At 43.2% G+C, this 26146-nt stretch overlaps 1 protein-coding gene across 1 annotated transcript; it reads right to left on the bottom strand.

Moving 5' to 3' along the window:
• Nucleotides 1-632: 632 nt before the first annotated feature.
• Nucleotides 633-25370, bottom strand: st3gal2 (ST3 beta-galactoside alpha-2,3-sialyltransferase 2; the record flags this gene model as incomplete). Its single annotated transcript, XM_083916961.1, has 8 exons — nucleotides 633-806; nucleotides 944-1063; nucleotides 3666-3711; nucleotides 4417-4596; nucleotides 8468-8601; nucleotides 10311-10370; nucleotides 22491-23148; nucleotides 25333-25370. 8 exons carry the CDS (start codon nucleotides 25368-25370, stop codon nucleotides 633-635), a joined length of 1410 nt encoding a protein of 469 aa, XP_083773087.1.
• Between the last annotated feature and the right edge of the window lie 776 nt (nucleotides 25371-26146).

Here is a 26146-nt window from a genome sequence, read left to right on the forward strand (position 1 = left end):
AGATGCATCCTTGATAAAATGGGCGGAGCAAGTCACACCCGGGCATTTGGACCGTACTCTGCGAGATGCAGACTATTGAATTGGAACAGGACTTGGGCTGTGACTGATGACGTTTCACAAATCCACCAGAACACAAGTACAAATAAGAATGCAGATTCAGAAACGGCTGAAAGTCAGTCTTTGTGGTGATTGGATTTTCCGCTGTCCAGCCTTGTTTTTCCCTCCTGAGTTGAAGCTGCCCCTTGAAAAGTGATCTGTGGTTTGCACTGGTCTCTAGAGGTTAAACCTTGAAAACCCCTAAGAGCCAATTCCTCCTAGTTGAGTCCTAAGTGAGCAGAACTACATCTGGATCTACATGTTGCTGGTTCCTAAGAGTCGTGTTCTCCAATTAGAGCCTCCACTGGTTTGGCAATGTCTCAAATGTAAGGGATGGTGAATGGAATAGCATTGTCTTGAATCGTTTCGTGGCCACTTTGTTTCACCTTCTGTAAGCGTTTGGTTTACTTCAAACTGGGAACCCAAACTGGTACAGGTTAGTGAAAGCGAGGATATCTACCACGTTCTAAGCAGCCTCTATAGCGTCTGTTGCCGTACCAGTGTTGGAACACTGAATACAAATGGTGATGTGCTGGTCATTTCCCAGGGAATACAGTGATCTTGCCAGCCTTGGCCAGCTGTTGGATGATCTGGGCTTCGTAGTCAGCGTCATGGACGCCGGTCTTCCTGAATTCTCCGGAGTAGCGGTTCTCCTCCCAGTAGTGGTGCCAGTTTCCCCTGCTGTCTGCCCCGAAACCAAACACATTCACCTGGATAAGAGTTGAAGAGGGCGTGTTGGAAAGCAGGTGTGTGATTACAAATATGTATCTTTTCAGGATAAATAAGATTTAAGAGTAGCTTCAGCGTGATGCAAGGTTTACAGTATGTGCTTATGAGAGAAACTGACCTCGTCACAGACGTGCAGGGCAAAGAACAGAACAAGCATGCCAGTGGAGGGGTAACGCCCATGATGTATGGTCCAGTGGTCGTGGATGTATTTAAAGAATGCTGGGTTGAAGATCTGGACCTGTGTGGTGAACAGAGACATGGAGAAAGGGAAATAGTCAAATATACTGTCTATTTGCTGCACATTTAACTAAGGATCAAACCCAAATTCCCACATGGAAACTGTTTCTGTGTCCACACCAATCTATCCATTTGTTTCACGCCTATTCGTGTCTAGATTGATTTTCCACCATTTCGAATTGTGTCCAAATCCTACAAATTTTGAAAAATCCTCACTAAATTTGGCACATAACATCTATGGTCCATGCTGGACAAAGTGACTTTTTCAGATTTTTGATGTGCATTACAGTTTTGCTACTACCTAGCCCTCAAAGTTTGCTCAAATGCAATATTAGAAAAAATGTCTCAAGAACACTTAGGCTACGTTCACACTGCACATTTCTGATTTATTGCTCAAATCTGATTTACTGTTTGTTTGTTCACATTACGTCTTTAAATGTGGCCTTTCTACAGAATGCTGTGTGAACAGCTCAGGCTCCTGAAGTGCCCCGCATGAGCAGTTGATCATTGATGACATCACGCCATCATCATCACATTGTAGGACTTTATGGCTTAATGCTAAAAACAGTGTGTGGCAGCAGCAGACATATTTGTGAGTGGGTGAAATCATGAAGGAGGAAGAGGAGAAAGAAAATTCATATTTGAATGATGACTCTATTTGATTCTGTTCCTGGCCACCGCCAGTGGCACACTTTTTTTTTCAATCAACTTTATTTGTCATTCATTTACAAAATCGTGCAGCACAGGTCAGAATGACATCAAAGTCACATTAAATGTGACCTGGCTGTTCAAATTGCAGTCACATTAAAAAAAATCTGATATATATTTGATTCAGTAGCACATTTAAATGTGGCCTAATTCTGATTGGAAAATGTCAGATTCAGTAAATCAGATCAGGGTCACGTATGAGTGAAACAATCAGATTCAGGTCACTTGGAACTGCAGTGTGAAGGTAGCATTAGTGCTATTGCAACCTCATTTCATAGACATGTGCGGATATGATGTCAATGAAGAACCGTTCATTCAAGAGAGTGTGGATGAGCGTTCTTGAGCACTCCTGGGGTGCAAACAATCCCCCCCTCCTCCCCCGAACACTGCAAGCAGCAACACCAGGACCCAAGGAAGCAGCCTGCTCTGAACAGGCACTGCAGTAATGGACAGATAAATCCAACTTTAAAGCTTTCATTTAAATCATTTATAAATTATTACAGGTTAACCCAGATAACCCTGTGTAAATTATAACTGCTGCATATACAAAAGGTCCAACTGAACAAGAAGAGATTTGACCATGTTATAATTGAATACTCCATGAGGTTGGGATTGCTGTGAAGGATAAGATTAAAAGCCCTGTTAAACAAATGAATAGATGTATCCAATCTAATTTGATTTATTTATAAAGCACATTTAAAAAACAACCACAGTTGACCAAAGTGCTGTAAAACCAAAGATAGGAAAAACATTAAAAAAGACTATTATCCAGTATCTAAGGCACCTCTCAGGGGGAGTCAACAAACAAAGAGTAGAAATGAGTTTTAAGATAGGATTTGAAGTGTGTTGGGGCCAGCCTAACATGCAGAGGCAGCTCTTTCCAGAGTTTGGGGGCTACAACTGAAAAGGTGCATGCTCCTCTTTGCTTCAGCTTTGTTCTTGGACCAACTGGTCAGCTGACCTGAGTGACCTTGAGGGAAAACATGGTTGTAGAAGGTTGTAGAAATAGATCGGGGCTAGCTCCTTGAGGCATTTATGAGTGAAAATCTATCCTAAAACACAGGGGGAGCCAGTGGAGGGAGGCCAGTACAGGAGGACTGTGCTCTTGTCTGTGAGTTGCTGTAAAAAGACCGGCTGCATCCTTTTGGACCGGCTGGAAGCGTGAGAGAGAGGCCCGGGTTACACCAACATGAAGTGCGTTACATTAGTCAAGGCAGGATAAAAATAGCTTGACCATTGCTAACATCCAGGGTTAGAGAAAGTTAGATCTTAACACAGACTTTATCTGCTTGTCCAATTTAAAAATCACAGTCCATTATCACACCCAGGTTTTTAACAGTACATTTGCTGTAAGTCGCCACCTCTCTCTCTCTCCCGTTTCCTGCCAACGTACAGCTGTTAAAAGACGAGGAATGTAAAGGTAAATGTGTGATGAGATGTCATAAATTCTGAGGATGGACTCTGACTGTATAAGTATGATCTGAACCACTCCAGAGCAGTACCTTTACTGACAACACAGTGCTGCAGGTTAGAGATAAAGATTTTATGGTCATCTACCTCCTGGTGCTGCTCAGTCCCAACAAACTGCTCTTAGTCTTTCTTTGTGGGCCAGAGCCCAGAGACACCGTTTCGGACCAGGCGGAGGTATTGACAAAGTCTTCACATGGCAGGGATTAGTTTGGCTTTATTTATTTTCATGGATTAAAGAGCGAGCTGAAGATGATTTAAAACAAAAGGGAGTTTTATAATCCAACTGTAATCCCTTATCAACAATAGGGAGGGGGTGACATAATTGCAACCATGCGGGATCCCTCTGTGTGTGTGTGTGTCGGCACTTTACTGTGAGTGTGTGAGAATGGTCAAACGTAATCGCAATGGATGTTGAAAATACACACCTTGTCTTTATCCACACGGAGGAACTGCTTCACTGGAGCGTAGGTACTGAGGGAGAGTAGGGAGAGAGAGAGAGTAGGGGGGGAGAGTAGGGAGAGAGAGAGAGTAGGGGGAGAGAGGGGGGGGGGAGTAGGGAGAGAGAGAGAGTAGGGGGAGAGAGGGGGAGAGTAGGGAGAGAGAGAGAGTAGGGGGAGAGAGGGGGAGAGTAGGGAGAGAGAGAGAGTAGGGGGAGAGAGAGAGAGAGAGGGAGAGGGGGAGAGAGAGAGAGAGAGAGAGAGTAGGGGGAGAGAGAGAGAGAGAGAGGGGGGGGGGGGGAGAGGGAGAGAGAGGGAGAGAGAGAGAGAGAGAGAGAGAGAGAGAGAGGGAGAGAGAGAGAGAGAGAGAGAGAGAGAGAGAGAGACACTGATTAAACACATTCCATCAGTACTTTATGTGATTGCTGCAGCTATGAATTCTGGGTGATTGACGGCTGACTGATTGTTCAACAGTTTCCCCCTGGGATTATTAAAGTATTTCTGATTCTGGGTGATTGACAGCTGACTGATTGTTCTAGCCCAGCGACTCTCCGGCTTCTCACAACTCTGTGTGAGTTTGTGTGTGCGTGTGAAATGAAGTGTATCTATGCCCCCTAAGTGTTCTTATGTGTGTCTTGTGTGTCCAGAATTCATGTTAGGTCTGTGCACTTACATGTGTGTTACTGTGTGTGTGTGTGTGTGTGTGTGTGTGTGTGTGTGCATGCGTGTCTCTTCTTACAATCGAATCTGGCCAGTGGACAGAGCGCTGGTGATCCAGACAAGATCCAGTGTTTTGAAGGGAACCAGCACGAAGCTGACGTTGGCCGCCAGGTTCTTGGCGCTCTCCGGGTACATGAAGTGGTGAGTGGTGTGGCTGCCGGCGTCCTCTTCGTAGCCCACCGTGGGGGCTAAGTTTATCCTGGGAGCAAGGGAGGGGCAGCACAAGAGACATTTTCAGTTTCAACAGAGGTGGAACAGGTGCCAAAACTCTTTCACAGGATCTCGTTTCCTGCTGGCTTGGTAGCACTTTCTGAATGTTTTGAAACCAACTTGAGGCCTTTTTAAAAGGAGTGGTTCAACATTTTAGAAATTAGATGATCATTTGAATGTGCTAAACCTGAAGATTGGCCACATGGGGGCAGTTAAACGAGTTGTTTATTGCAGTAAACAGACATTATGCTCTCCTTAATTGATATGGCCAAAGTACTGTCGTATGTACACATCCAGCAGACACACACACCAACATTAGAATTCAATTGGAGCCGTTGGCCACCAGCCCTTCAGCTGCTGAGGGAAACATCTGTCTCTTTAGCTGCTCAACGCTAAAAAAACACACTGAAAATGAAATAGAAATGCAGAGGAGGAAAACGAAGAGCATCTCTCTCTACAGTAAATGAGTGTGTGGTTATTTATGTGTATTATGTATTATGTATAGGGTTAACTGTCCCTGGAAAACGTCCACAGGTTGAATATGTAGAATCGTATCAAACAATTTCCCCCTGGGATTATTAAAGTATTTCTGATTCTGATTTTATCAAAGCTTTATTTTTTTTAAAACGTTTTGAGGGGTACAGAAGTATTGCTTTTCCATTAAAATATATATTTAGTCTGAATTAATATTTTTTTAAACTCTGACAGTTCTGTTCGGTTTCCATGGTAGCAGCCAATAGCGTTGGGCGTTGCTGCTTGCCAGGTTTGTCTGTTGTTGCTACAGAAACAAGAATCCTTTTGAGTTGAGAGCTAGCTAATGGATTCCACAGCACTCACAGAAAGACTTCCAGTTGAAGACTGGCTAATGTTAAATACTGTTGTAAATGAATAGATTAGTCCAAATGAGTGGTTCCCCTGTTTGATTCATCACTGACATGGAGCAGGCTGATCACTGACACACTCTGCAACAAACCTGGCAACCCGACTGCTGGAGTTATTTATTGTTGTTGCGACTACGATCTTGAGACACTAGATGGAGGTGTTCTGCTCATTCTACATATTCAACCTTTAAAGGTAGACCCTGGTCCCTGCGGTCCAAACACCAAAGGTTCCTAGTCTCTTACCAGCAAACCAGCCATTTGAGTAAGATATAAAATATTGGTTAGGGGTTCAACACATAGCCTCAACAAGTCTGAACACAAGCACTTTCCAGCAGTGTATTCTGTAATCAACACATTGTGTCCAGTGCAACCTTCAGTCAGACAGACACTGAACCTCTCAGCTCTCAGACTTTTGCTGTACTGACAGTAGATGTGACTCACTGTCTGGAGGAGTGAGCTGTTTATGTAAACAGGATGGTGCACCTGAGAGAAAAAAAAGGGCCAGTGAGTGTGCCTACCCATTTGTCAGTGAACCAAACACTCTTGTTCAGATAGCAGGAGTGAAAAGGCAGACAGATGGAGGTGGGTGGTGGTGAGTGGGACTGTTGTGGGCCAAGCTGATTAGAACAACAAATGAGACTCAAACCACAGCGATGGGAAAGTAGAAACGGGAGAGCCAAGCTGGAGGCTACCCACACAGCTCTACGGAGAGTGCAATGCTAATGCTTTTAGCGGCAGCTTTCAGGTCACTAGCACGTGGCAACAACACACACTCGCTGCAGGAGACAACATATAGCTTTGTGTTCATGCCAATTAACGACTCTCTGGCACCGTGATCCATCACATGAACAAGACCGGGGGTATGGATGCATACAAACAGATTTATGTGCCTATTTGCAAGGGTGGGTAGAGAAGAGGCACCATCCATACGTTGCAGCTTCTTGGGACATAAAGCTGGTGACCTCACAGGAGTCAGGTGACCTCTCTGTAAACCAGTGGGAGAGCTGAATAGAGGAGTAAGATTAATACGAAACGTAGTATCTGTTTAGGACCCAGTCAGATCCTGATCCGATCCGTGCCCTCTCCGGTCCAACACCAGAGGACCCTCGGGCTGTCACTGCAGCCTTTACCACACTCCTTACGAGGCGCTTGGTCCTTTTCAGGTGGAAAGAACAAGCTCCTCCATTCATTTCCCACAAGGTCAATGATGTTATGCATTTCTTAAAGCTAGAAATAATCAAATACACACTCTCGATCATTTTTCAAAAAATGGAGGTCCTTTCTCGACTTTCAGGACTCCTTACAGGAGCCCCTTAACAAGGAGAAGGGTGAACCTCACGCACGATCCATTACAGCAGTGGACACTCCCCCCTCTTTTTTTCTTGTTTTAATCTCATTTTTTATACCTCCCTTGTGTCTTTTGTAAGCTGCTGGAAACTTAATTTCCTTGCAGGAGTTCATCCCAAAGGGATCAATAAGGAGAGGTCTAAGTCTTAGTGTAAGTCTAAGTCTTTTTTGTTGTGTTTGCTTCGGTCTTATTTCCCTTTCTCTCTATGTTTGTTTTCCTAATCCCAAAGTGTTCTTTATATCCTGTAAACTTATGGGTGGGTGGGGGTTGGATGGGAACGGTGAACCCACTGTGTTAATGTATCCGCTGAACAATGCACTTCTACATTTTGGAGATGAATGTATACATTGATGTGATGTGCATATGTTAGGTATTTGTCATCTCTGTGGGATACAAACCATTATAAACCAATACAACATCATTACAAACTGTTCTGAGTGATCCAAACACAAGTGGACAGCTCTGACTACAGCTGAACACACTCTCAGGATGCATTGAGACTGGATGTCCAAAACCACATTCAGAGCTGGTTCAGGCTACATGTGTCAACATTCTAACAGTGAGAACAGGGACTGACTCTCGTCCACATTAGGGACCGCCTACTCAACTGACCTCCTCCTCATCATCCACGGGCTGTGTCCACAACATCTGAGCTGAGTATTTAGCTCTTTTTGTATTTTTATTCATTACTTTGAAAGTATTTCTCATGTCACAGAAACCACTAAGAGTGTTCTGGTTGTTATGTTATTACCAGACTGTTGACGTGTCCATATATTGCTACAGATATTCCTTTAATGAATTACCTTACCCACTAAAGGTTATGGAATTATGGTCAATGTGGTGTATTAGACCTTTGCATTTCCTTGAACATGAAATAAAGCAGGTTGGATGTTTTTTCATTTTTAAAAAAGCATCACTCTATTTGGATTAATGCCGATCAATTCTGCATTTGAAAATTTTATTTTAAAAAAATATTCAGAATCTTTTCACTTATGAATTTATACGATCGGCTTTTTTTCCAGCACACCTCCCTGGCCTTATTATGTGCAACTGAATTGCCCCTTGCTGTTATCATACTCTTAAACGGCTCATAGGAGTTCATTATAATGATATGCTCCTCTTTAGTGAAATATGCGGACCTTGATCCAAAGGGTGAGTTAAAGGACGTGATACACGCCCTTTTTATGAGAACGCACATTGAAACTAAAGTGGAAACCTGGCTTGAGAAATTAACTCTAAAGTGAGCTTTGTGGAACAGTTTAACTCTGATTGGGAGTATTTGTCGATCCAGGTTATCCAAAGAAACCCTGGGGATGATCAGCGCGCTTCGTAGAACACCCCTCTGCACAAATAACGGCAGGTATACATACATATTACTCACAAACATCATCATTTATGTGAGAGAGAAGCTGGAAGTAGGAAATCGCTCTTGTTTCTGTAATATTGAACTATGTGAGATCACACACACGCATGCACGCACGCACGCACGCACGCACGCACGCACGCACACATATGCTCCCTTCACATGAAACCTGTCTTCCCTTCTTCATCTCTCACTCTCAGTCTTCATCTTCAGCCCTGCATCTGCTCTGTGGTCTCTATCACTATCCGTTGCAGCCACCCCCCCTCACCTCATGATGTAGTTGTGTCCGTCAATGGTCGCCCCATATCCGGCCCCGCGGAGGTTTCCGGAGTTCCCCACCACGGCGCAGCGCAGACAGCGGCCTGGATCCCACGAGCCGTACGGCGACCTTCCGGGAATCACCTGCGATAGACGACCATGAGTGAATCAAGCTGACTGGATACAAGCGTCACAGGAAATGAAATGGGACACTAGCCCCAGTTAATGCAGCTTGGATTGGCATGTAAAAATACTCCCTGCCCTCATACTGGGGTGAGTTCTTCGCGTTCTATGAAATATACATTAGGCCCTTCTGCCAGGGGTGTTTCCAGGGATGGGTCTATTAATCTTGGCCAACATTACTGTCTCTAAAGCTGAAGCTGCTGATAAATCCACTGCACCCGGCTGACAACCAATCAGACGAGCGGTCTCTGAAGGAGTGTCAATGACTGCTCATGAATCAATATTGTGTTACTGTATTGCCTATTTCTTGCATAAAGTTTTTTCAGAAACACATTTAAAAAAAATAACAGAACTCTAACAGAGTTATCAACTTTAAAGTGAAAATCCGGGGTAAAATCACCCCAGGGTCTTTTTTGGCAAATGCTCCGTTGGAACAAAACCAGACACAACGGCCGACCATGTGAACAATTCCGATCACCTCTAACGTCAGTAAGACATCTTTTTCAGCGATAAGAAAGAGGTAAAATGACAATTACGTTGTTTTTTAAAAACTCAGATCTGTTCAAACAACAGGGGGAAAACTGCACTGCGGCATTGGAGAAATACGAGGCTCGGAATGGCCTGGACCCTGAAATCATATTTTGAAAGGGTGTTACGTCGCAACTTAACAGCCGGATTAACGGAGAAATCCCAGAGTCACTAACAGTTGCTAACAGCAGAATGTGGCTAACTCTGATTAGCTCGGGGCAGCACGGTGAAGGCATTCAAACGTCTTTTTTAACCACTAATACTGCTCAAAATAACACCAAACCTCTGCAGCAGCATGAGAAGAGTCCCTACACAGAAAACAAACTACCAACAACGTAGTTAGTGAACCCAGAGTTTATTAAAAGAGTGTTTTAAAGACTTACCTACTGGCCCCTGTACCAGCTCCTCTCATAGTAAAGTCCATTCAAGTGGATTACCAAAGTCAATCCCAAAGGAAGGACCCATTGGTGCTTTGTTTTCTGTGTAGGGACTCTTCTCATGCTACTGCAGAGGTTTGCTGTTATTTTCAGCAGTATTAGTGGTTAAAAAAGAGGTTTTAATGCCTTCACTGTGCTGCCCCGAGATAATCACTGTTAGCCACATTCAGCTGTTTGCGACTCTCCTGGATATCTCTGTTAATAGTTGTTACATGAAAAAAATGGTCTCGATGGCTTATTTGATGAGTGAATGTGCCGAAAAAGACCCTGGGATGATTTTTACTCTGGAATATCACTTGAAGAGGCAACTACTCAGGTAGGTGAGCAGAGGAATCCAGTGGCACTAAGCATGTCGTGGTAGTTTGTCAGGAAGGGGCTAAATAATGCTGCAAAGTTAGATTCAATTTTGGCCAGTATAAAACTGACATGGCCATCTTAATGGTGTATTTTTTCCACTTCTTGAGTGATTAAAAATTGTAACATTTTGCTAAATGGTTACCCAGAAAGCACTGTGCTGCAGTGAGAGTCCGAATGTAAAAAAAGAAATCTGGACAGATTAAAAAGGAATGAGCCAAGTCACTGATGAACCCTATTGTCTAATAAAGCTCATCTGTTCTCCTCAGTCTTTGCCCCAGAGTGTGAAGTAATGACTTGGCTGATATAATCGAACAAGGATAATGGAAATATGAATTAATAATAAAATACCTGGAACAACCTCAGCAACACCTGCTGGATGCTGTGGGGCTTAAACTGGGGCTGTAACATCTAGAGAGAAAGACAGAAAGTAGGGTTAGGATGTGGAGTTTCTCCTCTGCAGACAAACTGGATGTGACAACAGACTCTGTGTGCCAACAGCATTCTTGTGCAAACATACAGGTGCTTGTGCCGGGGTGTGTATCTGTGAGTGTGTTTAGGTAACAGCCATGTTGCGTCAGACTGACAGACAGCGGTGCAGAGGCATTGTTGTCCTCATGTAAAAAAAAAAAAGGTGGGATAGCAGTGGAAGAAGGGATACAAAATGTCAAAAGAAAGCAAGAAACTTGGGAGAGTCTTCAATAAATGTTTTTCTTTCTTTGGGACTACTTGCATAAGAGAGAGTGTTGCAGGCGAGTTTTCTTTTTACACTGTCTGTCACCAACAAGAGTGAGATGTCCAAAGTACGGAGGCATAAACAAAAGTGGCAGCCAGAGATGACACACACGCCTTTCCTCTCTGCCTCAACCACCAGAATAAATGGAGGGTGGATAAAAAAGTTGACTGAAAAGAGAAAAGGAGCAGGGAAAAGTATGTAAATGGAGTTGAAAGAAAGGTGAAGAGGGGAGGAGGATGATTTTTCCCTTTGAGTACCTGACTGTCAAAGACGTTAGGATAAGTTACACCGTGAATGTGAAGCAATTACATGTGCAATAAAGTGTTACTAGGGTGCTTTAGGAAATTAAAACCAAGTGGTAAACTAACATTAAGTAAATGAATAACACAAAATGGATTTGATATTATATTGACCCTAGAAAAGGCATTCCCTGTGGAAGATGCGGGGAAATGCTTAAAGGCTGAAGCTACACTGCAATGCTACAATGGAAGTATTGTAAAGACATTTAGGAAAAAGCTGGAATACTGGGAAAAATATGAAAACATATTAATATTTCAAAAAAGTACAAAAAAGCTTAATATTTGAAAATGATGAAAAAACATATTATTTGAAAAGAATATGAAAAGCAGAGAAAGGTTGAAGATAAGCTGAAATGTCTTTAAAGAGGTGAACATTTCAATATTTGAATGGTTTTGTGTTTGTTTTAATATTTTAGGGAATTGCTTTGGCAAAGTTAACTCAAGCAGACCAACAGACAGACAGACAGACAGACAATCTGACAGACAGACAGGCAGACAGACAGACAGGCAGACAGACAGACAGACAATCTGACAGACAATCTGACAGACAGACAGACAGGCAGGCAGGCAGACAGACAAGCAGGCAGGCAGACAGACAGACAGACAAGCAGACAGGCAGACAAGCAGACAGGCAATCTGACATGTAGACAAGCAGGCAGACAGACAAGCAGACAGACAGACAGGCAGACAGACAGACAGGCAGACAAGCTGACAAACAGGCAGGCAGACAAGCAGACAGACAGACAGACAGACAGGCAGACAGAGAGACAGACAGGCAGACAAGGAGACAGACAGGCAAGCACACAGACAGGCAAGCAGACAGACAAGCTGACAGACAGGCAGACAGACAGCCAGCCAGCCAGACAGGCAGACAGATGGACAGACAGACAGAAAAGCAGACAGAGACAGGCAGACACTCTGACAGACAGACAAGCAGACAGACAGACAAGCTGACAAACAGGCAGACAATCTGACAGACAGACAAGCAGACAGACAAGCAGACAGACAGACAAGCTGACAGACAGACAAGCAGACAGACAGGCAGACAATCTGACAGACAGACAGGCGGACAGACAGACAAGCAGACAGACAGATAAGCTAACAGGCCGACAGACAGCCAGCCAGACAGACAAGCAGACAGACCAGCAGACAGACAGACAGCAAACAGACAGAGCAGCAGACAGACAGACAAGCAGAAGTGCTGAGTCATGGTGGACTGTACTGATGTCATCACACACCTGCTGCAATCAAACGTTGCCATGGAGAGATTGGCTTCCCACGCAATATCTAGGTCATGTAAGAAGTCAGGAAATGTGACGTGGATATTTAGGCTTTGTTTTGTACAGTGGGAGGAAGCGCAGACACTTTACATATGGCGTGAAAATGTGATTATTCAAAAACTGTAACATATATCAAAAGTCCAAAGGCTTGTCAATTGTTTAAAGTTGAAATGAAGAGGATTTGAACACTATCTGCATTGGATTATAGTATTAAAAAAATATTTGGTTGAAGATGAGTACACATGTCCTTAAAGAGCTGAACATTTGAATATTTGAATGGTTTTCGTGGCTGAAAGTATGCAGAGGAAGAAAAATAAACCTCAGGATAGCATTAGTTGGGAAGCTTTAAGACATTCCTACTAATGATTTCACTTTTATTGTGATATAACGATAGTCATGATCATTATAATGTTTCATTTTTGAGGGGAACTTTATGTTGGTTTAGGACAATGTTCCAAAAAGAAAATCCATTTTCTCTTTAACTTTGGTCATTAGTTCCTGTAGTTCATAGCAACGTCGTGTCAGTGACATCGATATTTAATCGTAGATGCTGTATCCGGGCTTGTGAGAGGAGTCTGGTCTTGGTGTTCACACAGTGTCTGAACATGTTGAGTTTGATATATCACAAGAAGTGGCTCTTAACCCTTTAAAAGCTAATATTAAGTTAAGGGACTGTCCTGATACTGAAGTAATACCACACTAGCTTATGTCGAGTAAGTAGTAATAGATCAAGATTATGCATCACATGCAGAAAATGATGGCCACTTAGACCACAATGTTAAAATGCCCAACTTTACAGAAGCAATTTATTTAGAGACTGGCTAGCTAGCTCGCTCTTGCCTCCCCCTTGGAAACAGCGTCACCTGCGTAGCTGTGCGATTAATGACGTCTATGTGAAAACCACAGCATCCCGTGCACAGAGGTTAGTGATGTCTGGATCATAAAAATCATTTATACTGTCTGGAGCTGAGGCTGAATATAAAGATGGACATCTGGACGGCTCCCCAAAGTGAAGCCAAAGCCTCTGGATTGCCCCCTGTTGGCTGGCTGCAGTCTAGCTCATAATCCCCACCCGCCTCATGTTAGCGGATGGAACACGGGCCAAACTAAAAACACAAAGTACACCACATAATACATTTTTCCAAAAGATGGTTTCTGTCATTTTAGGTTGTTTTATCGTATTTATGTTTGTTCAAGTGTTAATTTTTTCCTGATAAGTTAGGTTTGAATTCATTCTTTGATGCTTTAAAAGCAGAGTGAAAAGCCATGATTGACAGGTGGGATGATTGACTTTGATGACACAGCTCCACTGCCTGATCCCTACGACACACAAATTGGATTATATTACTTGTAATGTGTGTGTATGATCGCGCTAAAGCACGGCACTGATCCTCTCACAGTAGGAATGGTAATTGGAGTATACCCTAACTCACTTACTAACTCACTCACTTGACATTTATCAGGCTGGCACCACCTACAGTGGATTTATTCCATTGGAAGTGTATTAGAAAGGGATCTTTTAATGTGCAATTTCAACCCGAGGAATGACTATATCAGCAGAATCCATTTCAGTGTTTATATCCACATCTGCTGTTTTAAGACCGATGTGACAAATTGTTAGCGTCTAGTTAAACACCAGTGCTTTATAAGGCAGACTCCAGGAACTTTAGACTGAGTGCTCATGTTCTTAGAAGCGTATAGGGCCGGGCAATATCACCAAAATCAAGGTCATTTCATATCCCAATAACCATATACCCTATATAGCGATATAGCACATTTTCTGTAAAAAATTAATTAATTATTTTCGTTGCAAACTCCAGCTATTCAAACAACCCATTAATAACACGGTATACGGTATACGGTATATATTAACAATATATACCGTATATGCAATATACTACATATTTGGAAAAACAGAAATATTAAACAAGTATATAAAACAGTAGATATATATATATATCGAATATCAATTTACAATAGTAATCTATACAAAAGTACTGTCATAATGTGCAGTAAAAGTAAAGTAAAGTAAAAGTATGTGCTACTGTAAAAATATCTTTCTGCCCTGACTGTTCATTAAAAAGTTAAGTGTCTTTTAGATTCTTGTGGATCAGAGTTTTGGGATGTAAAGAGAATGATGACACATACTAGCGGCGGCTGAAAAAGAGAAGTTGTCCAAATGAAGAAAAAAAAAAGGTAAAATCTCATTCCAACTTTACCATCTGCCAAACTACACAAGAATGCATGAATGTGCATTCGTGCGCGTAAAGACAAAGCCAGCACCTGCACACACATTCAAAAAGTCCCCCAAAACAAAATAGCAAACACACACAAAAGTTGCATCAGGGTACTGGCAGCCACTACATGGCTGTTCTTCTCCATAGCCATCTTTTCCATCTTTGTCGTTCTCCCTTTCTCCCACACAGTGATCTTCATTTTCCCCCTTCTTTGTCACCACTTCCCTTTCACCCACCGTTGGCCTTAATTCGCTTTCTCCAACAGAGATCTCATTCGCTTACTTTTTTATTCATGCATCCTCTCTGGCACTCTCTTAGCCCTCATGTCTAATTCCTTCTCTTTAATTTCCCTTGCTCCCTTTTTGTTTCTCCTCCTCCTCTTGTCTCTCACCATACCTCTATCTCTCTGGGATGCCTGTGCTCATCAGTGCTGATCAGAGACCACTAAATCTTTCTTTTACTCACGTTACTCTCTCCGACTGTGTACCTCTACACTTTTGTCTCCTACCCTCTCTTTTTCCATTCTCCTTGATCTCCTCCATCCTTCTTTTGCCTCTTGACTCCCCGCATGATGCCAAAGCCAGCTTGGCTCGATGCACCACTGTCGTTCAGGGGCTTCTCATTTTTGGCGGATGTTTTCTGGCAGCCATGCCAAATGCCATCTTGCCTGCGTCCTCTCAGCTGTCCTCTGACACCATAAGTATAAGCTTCCTGGCACCTACTCTCAAGTAAATACCTTTAGCTGTTGTGTATCATTTACTATGAACCAATAGTTCACATTGTCAGAACATTTCTACTTCAGGAGCCAATGCACCCGCTGCTCCTAAGTTTAACCTTAGCTTCATTAGAAAAAAAAGTGGACATGTATGCACCAAGGGTTGTACCAATGACACATTCAATGTTTGCATGCTAATGTATGAATCATTGAAGAATAATGGAGGTAGTCTGGTCAGCTTTTGGTCTTTACAGACAATGCAAACCTTTGTGAAAATACATTTCACAATAAACCTAAAAGTATAAAACATAATGCCTAAATTTGCAAATTCCATTGATTTGGTCTGATGTTTCTCTCTCACTCTAAACTGCACGGACACCACCTACCTCTTCATGTATGTATATATAAGCACAACAGATTCACACCTACATTTACAAAGGATTGTCTGCTGAATGTAATATGTTGGACCCCTAAAACTGTTGTTGTTGGAAGTAATGTTATGCTACAGCTCATTATGCTAGAGCTCCTGTTTACAAAATGAATGCTTTTGATTGATTTGATTGATTACATTATTAGATGATGAGCAGGTTGCTTCTGCCATTAGTGTATGTATGTCTGTGTCAATGTGCGATTGTGACAAATGGTGTAAAAGCACCTTCAGTATAGTCTCGTGAGACCATCCTGATCTCTGAGCTCCATTGTGTTTTACTCTCAGATCAGTCTGGTAACCTGCAGCAGAGAACATTTGGAGAAGTTTGACCAGTGACCGAACCAATCAGTTTTGGTTTAGAGGTGGATTTAAGTGAGGAAACGAGAAGAGACTGTTGAGTGTAAACAACATGGAGGCTTCCACAGATGAGATGAGAGCAGCTATAGAGCAAGCTGCTCACTAACTCTTTTTTCTCTGGATCCTTCTGTTGAATATGGACCGGGCTCCTGAAATTTGGCCTTTGATCCTTAAATTCACGTTACACAAACGGAAAATATCCTTTACCCACATGTTGTTTCCTTTCTGAGCTTTGCCCGAAACTGTTAGTACGTCATATGCTTCGTTGATCTGATTGGTTGATTTGGCCCGTTTATCCAATCAGCAACCAGTATTTTCGCCCCTTCCCAAAAGATTGGAGTTCCCAGATGGATATGCAGAGAACCATGAGAACCATGCAAGTCAATCCATCTGACGGAGTCAGGTCACCTTCAGAGGTCAGAAGTCCGGAAAGACCCTGTATAAGTACAAGTGCACTTAGCATTTTACTGATTTACATATTACTATTTTATATTTATGAAGTATTTTCTGGCACCTTAAAGAGGACATATTTTGCCAATGTTCAGGACATCACAGCCATATTCTGTGGATGATCATGAAAGACATGGAAATCTGAATATTTAGAATTTGGGGAACCTCATTTAGCTAAACATTAATTTGGAATTAGCAAATAGTAAGAAGTCCAATAGTAAGAACTGAGGAAAGACTGAAGCAGTTCAACCAAACCCTAGAAGCCAATGTGAAACCTGTATTCATCACTTCTTTATTTGTTTCAAATGTTTTGCACTGAATATCATAAATACACTGCAAACATACAAACTGATTCATCACCTACGGTGAGTTATCCAAGTGGATCAAAGACATCGGCTCACCTAATCCACAAATATTGGCGGTTGAGTGCTTATTCTCTTGAATGTGAAAATGTTTTAACAAACTAAAACATCACTTCTGTCCTGCACAACAAATCATTCTTCAAAATGTTTCTTTCATTTAATGCTTTAATGCTCAATTCCTTTCTCTTCTGAGGCAGGAGTGCACAATAACACATTAGCTTTGATTGAAGAGAATATAAACTTAAATCACTTTGTTTGTTTTTCTTCCGTCCTACAATGGGTTGATTGGACCGTGGCATTAAAAGCAAGTGAAGTGATGAGAAAAAAAGATCAGCGAGGTTATTCACCATTTTGTTTGGTTACATCAAATCTCGATGTTAAACCTCTTTGGACTAAGAAAGAGAAAAGTGAGTAATTCAATTGGGAGCACTTACACAGCTACTTCTCAACGTGCATGAGTGTTGTCTGCCTCTCACTCTCTTTACCAAGAAACAAGCTCTTATGGTGTCTTCTGATTACCAATAGAAAGATCTCTAAATCCTCTTCATCTTTACATAAAGGATTCCAAAAATATGACTCTATAAGCCATTTAAAGGTCTGGTTCCCTCTGCCACTGAGGGTGTGTTTTAAAGATAAACAAGTATATGCATGCAGAATCTGTAGGCAACGGGACCCCATTCTGGTTTCTCTTCCGTTTGGAGTTGTATTGACCAATCATGTTTAAGCACGCTTTGGTTGCATGCAGGTTAACAGCTGTGTGGAGAGCAAAAAAGGAGGAACATTCTCGGAGCCCATCGGCTAGCATCTGATGACAATCTAGCTCTTTATTAGCTTTTTGTCATTATTTATCTGTTTATAGATAAGCCGAAATGTTGTCTGCACCTAAAACGCATACAAAAAGTTTGGACTCTTGAAACAATGGCAGGTGCAGGCTAGAGGAAGACTTGACCTTGATATCCGCTGGCTGACCAGAACCTCGAAATATTCCCGTTTTCCCCAGGGGCTAAAGGCGCACTCACACTGTCCATCCGTACGGTGCCCACGCACGCTTCACAGCTAAAGTCTAGTTCATTTGACCAGTGTGAGTGCAACCATGCACGACGCGCTTGCCAGCGGCGGCCCGGTTAAGAGAGGTGGGCTTTAGTAAAGCATGTATACATGTATGGGCCAGGCGTGCGCATGTGTACAAGCATGAGCGCGAGCATTGAAAAGATGCGCCGAACGGTTAACGGTGGTTTGATGCAGAGGTGAAGTGTTTCCTGCAGATTTGGTCAGATGAAACATTCAAATACAGTCAGAACAAAACTAATCTCTGAGGTTTGATGATGTAAAAGCAAGATGTATTCGCGCCGCGGCCCGGATCATTTCAAGTAATGTGAGCAGCTATCACCACAAACAACAGGGAAGCTACGATGCAGGGTGACTTCATTCTCAGCTCAGGGCATCATTAATTGACTGTATCTATCTGTTTGCTGCTAAATTAATGCTCTGAATGTTGAGTACAGCCTCTTTTATGTCGGCATGGATTTCCAGGATATTCAAACATTTTTCAAACAAACTTCCCAGTTCAAAACCACGCAAAAGCTTCGGAGTGACATGTTGACGACATTCATGGCCAGCATTTGTTTGGAGAAACAAAGGCCATGTGGAAGTGCCAGAGGACCCCATGAAATAGAACGTGGTGTTCTCTCTGATACAGAACAATAGAAAAGCATCCCTGAAGGGACAACACGTGGTCAACACCACAGAAGCACTGCTTTAATAGCTCTGCAGAAACTGGTATGTGATCCTGCTTGGTAAGGTCCTGTTTCTTTCTCCTGCTTCTTCTCTGGTTCCTTTCATTGCTTTCTTCCACATGCTCTATATTCATATCTGTCCTCCTTTCCTCCCTGTTTATCTAGTTTATCTGCAAATCTCTTTCATCCCTCACTCTCGTCTTTTGTAATTTCCTCACTCCAGTTGTCTTAGCGGCAGTGTTTGCCCTTTCCTTGCTTTGATCTGTATGTGATTTACCCTTTTTCCTTTCCTTCCCTATCAAATCCCCCTCTCGCTGTGTTTTCATGCTCTCATTTATTTCCCTTTCTCTCTATCTTCCTCCCAGTTCATCATCTCCTTGTTGCAGTGTGTGACCCAATGGCTTGGCAGCTGTTGGCCTGTGTTTACCATTTCAGAGCTGGACTGAGGCTACAGTTCTGAAACAGGACTCTAGACCACTGGAACTTACACACTTAGGTTGACAGACAGACAGACAGACAGACAGACAGACAGACAGAGAGACAGACAGAAAGACAGACAGACAGACAGACACACACACACACACACACACACACAAGGGGTGTTAATGCTACTTTTCTTTAATTAAGTGCTTTCTGTCTCTCTCTCCCACTCTGTCTCTTTGAGGACATATTCATTTCCGTTTTTCAGACATGGTGACCAACCATGTGATGTGCGAACATGACATGTGATTGGCAGGCATACATGAGGAGCATGTAATACTTGTAATAGGGGATTGGTTAGGAGGACGAGAGAGGATGAGGAGGATGGAGAGAGATCTGTGATTACGATGTATTACCCCCTCTATGTTGGTGACATCCTAATAAACTCGTATCTCCCACGTAACCGACTTAGGGAAGGTTTTCGTTGCCACCGTACGCTACGGGGTAATTGTTGTGTCTCTGTAAATCATAAATAAGTCATATAGTGTGGTCTTTACCTACTCTGTAAAGTGTCCTGAGATATGATTTGGCACTATAAAAACAAAAGACTTAAATGTTTATACTATAATGATAATAGTGTGCAATCCATGATCTTTTCTGTGTGTTTTTGATGCATATCAGGGATATTAGATTCAAAACATAGTGACTTACTGAATTTAATGTTAAAGAGTAAATGTCCTCAGAGAATAAATAATACAACATTATACACATAACTGTGTCAAATATGCTGAGAAACAAAGGATGTGATGTTTCGCATCTTATTGATGTTAAATTCTATAGAAAATTTCATTTTCAATAAATATTGTTTGTTCATGCTTCAATGTGTTCTGTAAAGATTAAACGTTGAATATGGAGAATGAGCAGAACACCTCCATCTAGTGTCTCAAGATCCTAGACGCAACAACAAAAAATAATACCAGCAGTCGGGTTGCCAGTGGAATAATCAGTAGCTGATGCTAATGCGGGTGAATTGCTAGCTAGCTGACATACTGCCTTGAGTGGATAAGGTCTGCTCGGGGCGCCGATCCATTGGCAGCCCCCTCGCTCTGACATTACACCATTAATTGCATGTATATAGGTCCTGTTTGTGCATTTGTGTGTATTTCGGGCATGTGTGTGTGTAACATGAATAATAATAATAACAGAGTGAAAAAAATTAGATTTCCCCTTGTGGGATTAATAAAGTAATCCTTCTTCTTCGTCAGGTGATTCATCCAGAATCCCAGAGCTGGTCTAGCTGGCTTACGGTTTGCAAATCAGTCCATCAGCCAATGGTAAGGAGCAACCGACGCCAGATCTATGCAGCGTAGCAAGTTACAGCTAGCTGGGAGACCTTCAAACATCAGCTCACCGTAACCTAAGCTCAGGTTGGCTGTCTGGCTGTGGTTTGGCTGTGCAGCATGAACCTGCCTTCAGTGCATGCCGATGGCTAATGGAGGGATTTTTCAAACAGCAAATGTTTTTGAAGCATTTTTTTATGAATATGATTGTAAGTCATTTGACATCTTTCTGTCAACATAGTGCTGATCAATCACATTCAGGCTCACTGTTATTGTTACGTTATACCGATATTTGCTCACACCTCCAGTATGAGCAATAGCTACAGTAAAAAAGTTAATGAAACAATACATCCTTTGATAACTGTGTAAAAAGAAAGAAGTTCACACAGAATAAGCAGGACTGAACTGACCAGAGATACTGCATAAGCATCTGGATAACTGTTAACAGCTTTGGTACTTCTGGAGCGTCGCCATCGGCAATTCTCCCCGCTTCGCATTCTTTCTCTATTCAAGCAATATTCCTGGCCTCCATGTCGCTGCTACAGTACAAGTTCTCGGTTCTCTCTCTACCGTACCCTCACTGACACGACTTCGTCCCACGGTTACCTTTCCCCCCCTCTTCTTCTCCCTCTTTCCCTCTCTAGTTCGTTGTGTCTTTTACGTATATTTTCACGTCGAGTCGTCATTTGTGGAGGTATAAAAAAAAAGTAACAAGCCTGTTTTTACAATGTAAGGAGTAGAAAGTATAAATGTAGGGAGTAAAAGTAAGAAGTCATCAGAAAAATAAATACTCAGACAAAGTACAGATACCTGAAAAATCTACTTAAGTACAGTAACAAAGTATTTGTATTAGTGATAGACCAAAACATCTGCGTTTTTTAGGTGTATCGTATCAGCCGATGCGGGCTGCTGCGTTCAACGATAGTTTTTTCCCGGCATTAGTCACAGACAGGCGTCCACAGGCAGCTCCGTGTTGGTGGAGACGCCTTTTATAAGTTTAATAAACGTTGCTTTTATCTAAGATTGAGACTCGTAACGTTTGTTATCATCATTGTGTCATTTTTATGATGTATACTGAGAAAAAATAGTATCAGCTCCAAATATCGTCTTAAGAAAATCAGCAGCCCGTATCGGTCATCGGCTAAGGCTGATGAAGAAAAAAATCATCATCAGCCCTAAAAAATCCATATGGTCGATCCCTAATTTGTCCTTTGTTACTTGTCATCTCTGCTTAATGGCCCCCTCTTGTTTGTGTTTTCTGAGCGTTACGCAGACAACCTTCAATGCAAAGCTTTACTTTACATGGAAACAAAGGGTTTGGCTGCATTGTATTTAATGTGCTTGTCATGTTGGTGAATACAGACACCCTTACCTTAAAGGAATAGCCCGACATGTTGGGATATTCACTTATTCACTTTCTTTCAGAGAGTTTAGATGATCAGATGAGAGAAAATGATGCATACATCATAAGTATGGAGCTGAGGCACAGTCAATTAGCCTTGCAAGGCAGGGCAAACACCTAGCCTAACTAAATGCCTACTAGCACCCCTTAAGCTCACCAATTAAAGAGGCTGCACTTGATATTCAGAGCATTAATAAAGAAGCAAACAAATATTGTCTTTGTAAAGATATAGTGGAGTGATGACGCCCGTAGCAGAGTTTATTTGTCTTGAAGCCAGTCCGGCTCTGCTTGCATTAGTGCTTGTGAGTGCCTCGTGTGCCTCTATCACCAACACCAAAGGCCGTCCCAAACCGTCGGTGTTTGACCAGTTAGGGAACAGTCAGTGAGAACCATGTGGAGGTACTTTTTTCAATATTTTGAGTGTAGCGCCTTTAACACGTTATATCTCATTTGTTCCCTTTTGAGTGTTAATGAGCTTTAAAGGCGCTGGTGGGCAAGGCTAGCCGTTTCCCATTTTTCAGTCTTTATGCTAAGCTAATCAGCTGCTGGATGTAGCTTAAATTTTTACTGTACGGGCATGAGAGGGCAATCGACTTTCTCACCTAATCTTTGGGAAGAAAAGCTAATTACAATATTTTCCAAAACATTGAACTATTCCTTCGACCTTATACCAGATCAGGTGTAAATGACAGTACTTGTCACCACATTTATTGTACCAATTGTTCCACACTCTAGGATGTAAAGTTGTAAATTATATCGTTACTTACCACCCACCAGTAGTAGACATCAGAAGGCAGCTGGATGTTGTCTCGGGTCCAAACAGGTGAGATATCCGGGTCGTAGTTTTCATCAAACCAATCGGAAACCCCGGGGTCTCCGACACAGCGTGGGCAGGCACACGTCTTCTGCTGCGAAGTGTCGGACGGGGACAGTCTGTGTGCACCCACGTAGCTGGGCACTAGCTTTACCCGCCTTGACTCCTCCCACCCAGGCGGCTCCAGGTAATTAAAGCCGACACCCCCACGGAGCGATACAGAGAAGAAGAGTGAGGTGAGAAAGACGAGAACCAGCGAGCCGAGGAGAACCCAGACCCTGCGGGAACATCTCGCCTTGCCTCCTTTCTCCGCCCCACCTCTTCCCCCAGTACTACCTCCACCTCCTGCCGCAGCTAGCGTTCCTCCGCTCAGCCAGGGCCTGAGCTCGGAGAGTCTGGGAGCTCCCCTGGAAGGACCCCCGCCCCAGGACCCCCAGCCCCAGCGCCTGTCCCGGTGCAGGGTGGAGGACGGGATGCGGCCCCCCCATGGCCATGCCCCCGACCCTAGGCCTGCCACTGTCTCCAGCCAACCACCACCTCCTGTGCTGCCGCGTCCACGCAACAGCCACCGAGGCCTTTTCGGCGAGACCGGGACGACCCCCTGACTAACACTTTGGACCACAAGATCACTCACTGTATCAGGCTACTAAAACACACACACACTGACTGAGGACAGTGTGTCAGAGTCAATTTTTCTCTACTGTTTCTCTCCACCTCCCACCGGATTCTCTCACTCTCTCTTCACAGCTCTGTGCCCGTCCACGCGCAGAAATGTCTCGACACGCGCGCGCACGCGCACACACACACACACACACACACACACACACACTGGAGTCGCAGCTGAATTACACACAGCTGTAGCCTGACTGCTTCCTTTGCTTTTAACGAGAGGTGAGCTCTCACAGTCTCTGTCTCTCTTGCTCTTATCGCCTTTTCTACGCTGCATTCATTCCCTTCCTCTTTACTTTCTAACTCTCACTTCTCTGGCTTCCACTGTCTTTGAGTCCTCCTCTCTCTTTTCCCTCTCTCTTTTTTTGGATTAACAGCAATGTCCATCTTCGGTGAAATTCAGGGCACGGTGTCGATGGATGCAGCAGGTTCCTCTTGTTTCCCCTGCCATCTGCGTGAATCTTGAGCTTGGCTCCAGCGCTCTGCTTTCTCTCTCTTTCTGTCTCTCGTTGCACTGAAGCGACGGAGCCAAAAAAAAGCTGGTAGACTAGCTGAGAGCAGCGGAGAGAGGGAGGGAAGATGGGAGGAGGAGGAGGAGCGGCAGAAGGGAGGAGGTCTGGCCTACAGGGTGTTCCATCACGTCTCTGGCAGTCCTAGACACAAAAAAACCCCTCTCTTATTCCTCTTTTTTTTCCTTCGTAGCCCAGTCTTATCCTCTTTTTTCTCAGTATTCTCTCTCTCAAGCTTCACCTGGCCAAGTCTCTCCCTCTGTCTCAAGGTCTCTCTTTCCTCTTCCACCCCCTTCAGTCCATTGTGTGAGTCTGCCTGCTTCAGAGGCTCTGATAGCTATTAGGTGAATATCAGCTGTGTGGAGTTTAAAGAACCTCAGAGAAAAGTTTCAAAAGGGATAAAAAGCTTCACTTCATTGTGGCAAAAGATGAAGTGTTAATGAGTTTCAATGAGTACAGCATTCGCCGCCATCACCTTCTCTTGTCAGTTCTGTAGTTGAGGTCGATATAGTTTTGAGAAATCACAAAAAAGTCAAACAACTAATCAAGAAGTTCTCTCACTGCTCCACTCTGTAGCCACAGAGATGAAAAGCATCACAAGCCGATTGTCCGATGTTCTTCCACGATTGATCGATTTTTACGACGACCCTTCATCCAGGGACGAAGCTGCGCCAAAGAAAGGTGAAAGTGGCGGATGGAGCGATGCGCAGAGGCTACGATGGGAAAAAAAGACAAAACCAATCAGCCCCAAATCTCATCTTCTCTCCAGCTGGCTTTGTGAGGACAATGAGAGGAAGGGTGGGGCCAGCGTCTGTCCTGCATCCCAGAGTGTGTGTGTGTGTGTGTGTGTGTGTGTGTGTATACACGTCTTTGTGCCAGTGATGTGTGTATGGTGTTAAGATAGGGTTGGACACCGGCTGCCAGTTGCACTAATTTAATCGTGGTCTCCAGCTGTGCCGCTGTGTGTATTTGTCTGTGCACACCCTATTGGCTGGCAGCGTAGGTTTCATGAGGCTGGTGAGCTTGAGGTGACTGCTGCTTATAATCTGCTAAACTGTAATCCGGGGGTAAGACCCGGGCAGTGCCCACTTTATGCCAGCTGTCTGCCCTGCCCATGTTCATCTGATGCCAAATAAACACCTTCACGCACACGCTTTTTTCTTTCTGCTGCAATGACAAATACTTTGAACGTGTGCCTACTGCTGTGTAACCTGGAGCTCAAAGGCACAGACCACTGCTCGCAGTCAAATTAGAAAGATTTTTATGTCATGATCAAATGTCGGTGTGTGTGTGTGTGTGTGTGTGTGTGTGTGTGTGTGTGCGTGTGTGTGTCGTTCAGCGTGTCCTTCTGAAGTCTCTCTTCTTGTTCTGTGGAAAACCTGTAGAGACAGAGAGAAAGAGATAGAAGACAGAATGTCATTTACTGCCATTAGCCTCATTGACCATATCGACATCTTTAATCCTCCTCTCCTTTTCCATTTTGATTCTCTTCCTCTCTTCTCATTTCATCTTCTCTTCCCTCGGTCTAACTCAGCTCACATCATATGTCTTCTCCCCCTGTTTTTATGTCCCTTTTGCATCAGCTCTTTTTACAGGTTTACTTCTTCCTTTTCTTACCTACTCCTCTTGCTCAGCTTGTCTTTGACTGTGTCCATCACCAGGGACAAGGACAAACATGGAACAAGTTTCTGTTCTGTTTGTGTGTCAGCTGATTGGTACTGAATACATTTCAAAACTGTCACTTTACTGAACTGAAAAATGAATAGAATACAGAACAAACAAACAAACAAACAAACATACAAACTCCTCTCAGATCTGGAAGCTGCTGTGTTTATTGCTGCTGTACCAGATGAAAATAAATCTATGGTGGATATTTGCGAAGGAAAATAGCTACAGAGACCAAAACCGTCTTTTGTTCCAAGCTCTAAACATGTATTTTCTGCTGTAAAGTTGGACATTTTAACATGGGGCTACGCACAGCACCTAAAGGACCGTGCTGTTGTTTACTACATATAGCTTAATGCTAACAGCAACAAAAGCTGTAATATTTGATGCCTGTGTTCATTACTCCCTAAATTGCGAGCACACGCCTCCTACAACATTGTTGGTTTATAAAGCGTTATTTGTGATTTCTGACAGTAGAAATCGCTGCTTTATTGCCCCAGTCTATTGCTAACAACATTAGCAACATGCTAGCAGGAGTAATATGGAACAGCAAGGGAGGAGACCAGGAAGGGCCGGACCAATCAGAGCAGACTGGGCTTATTGGTAGAGGGGCTTTCACTGCAACACTCGTTTACATGCAGTTTAAAAACCAGATTATATTCAGGTTAAGGGCACACCTCGGTTTCTTAAACACCATGTAAACACCGTACACCGCAAAAATAGGAGTTCTCATACCCCGATTAACAGACCTAGAGAACTCCTTCAA

This window comes from Echiichthys vipera (genome assembly GCF_963691815.1).
Source record: "Echiichthys vipera genome assembly, chromosome: 7".
Lineage (NCBI taxonomy): Eukaryota > Metazoa > Chordata > Actinopteri > Perciformes > Trachinidae > Echiichthys > Echiichthys vipera.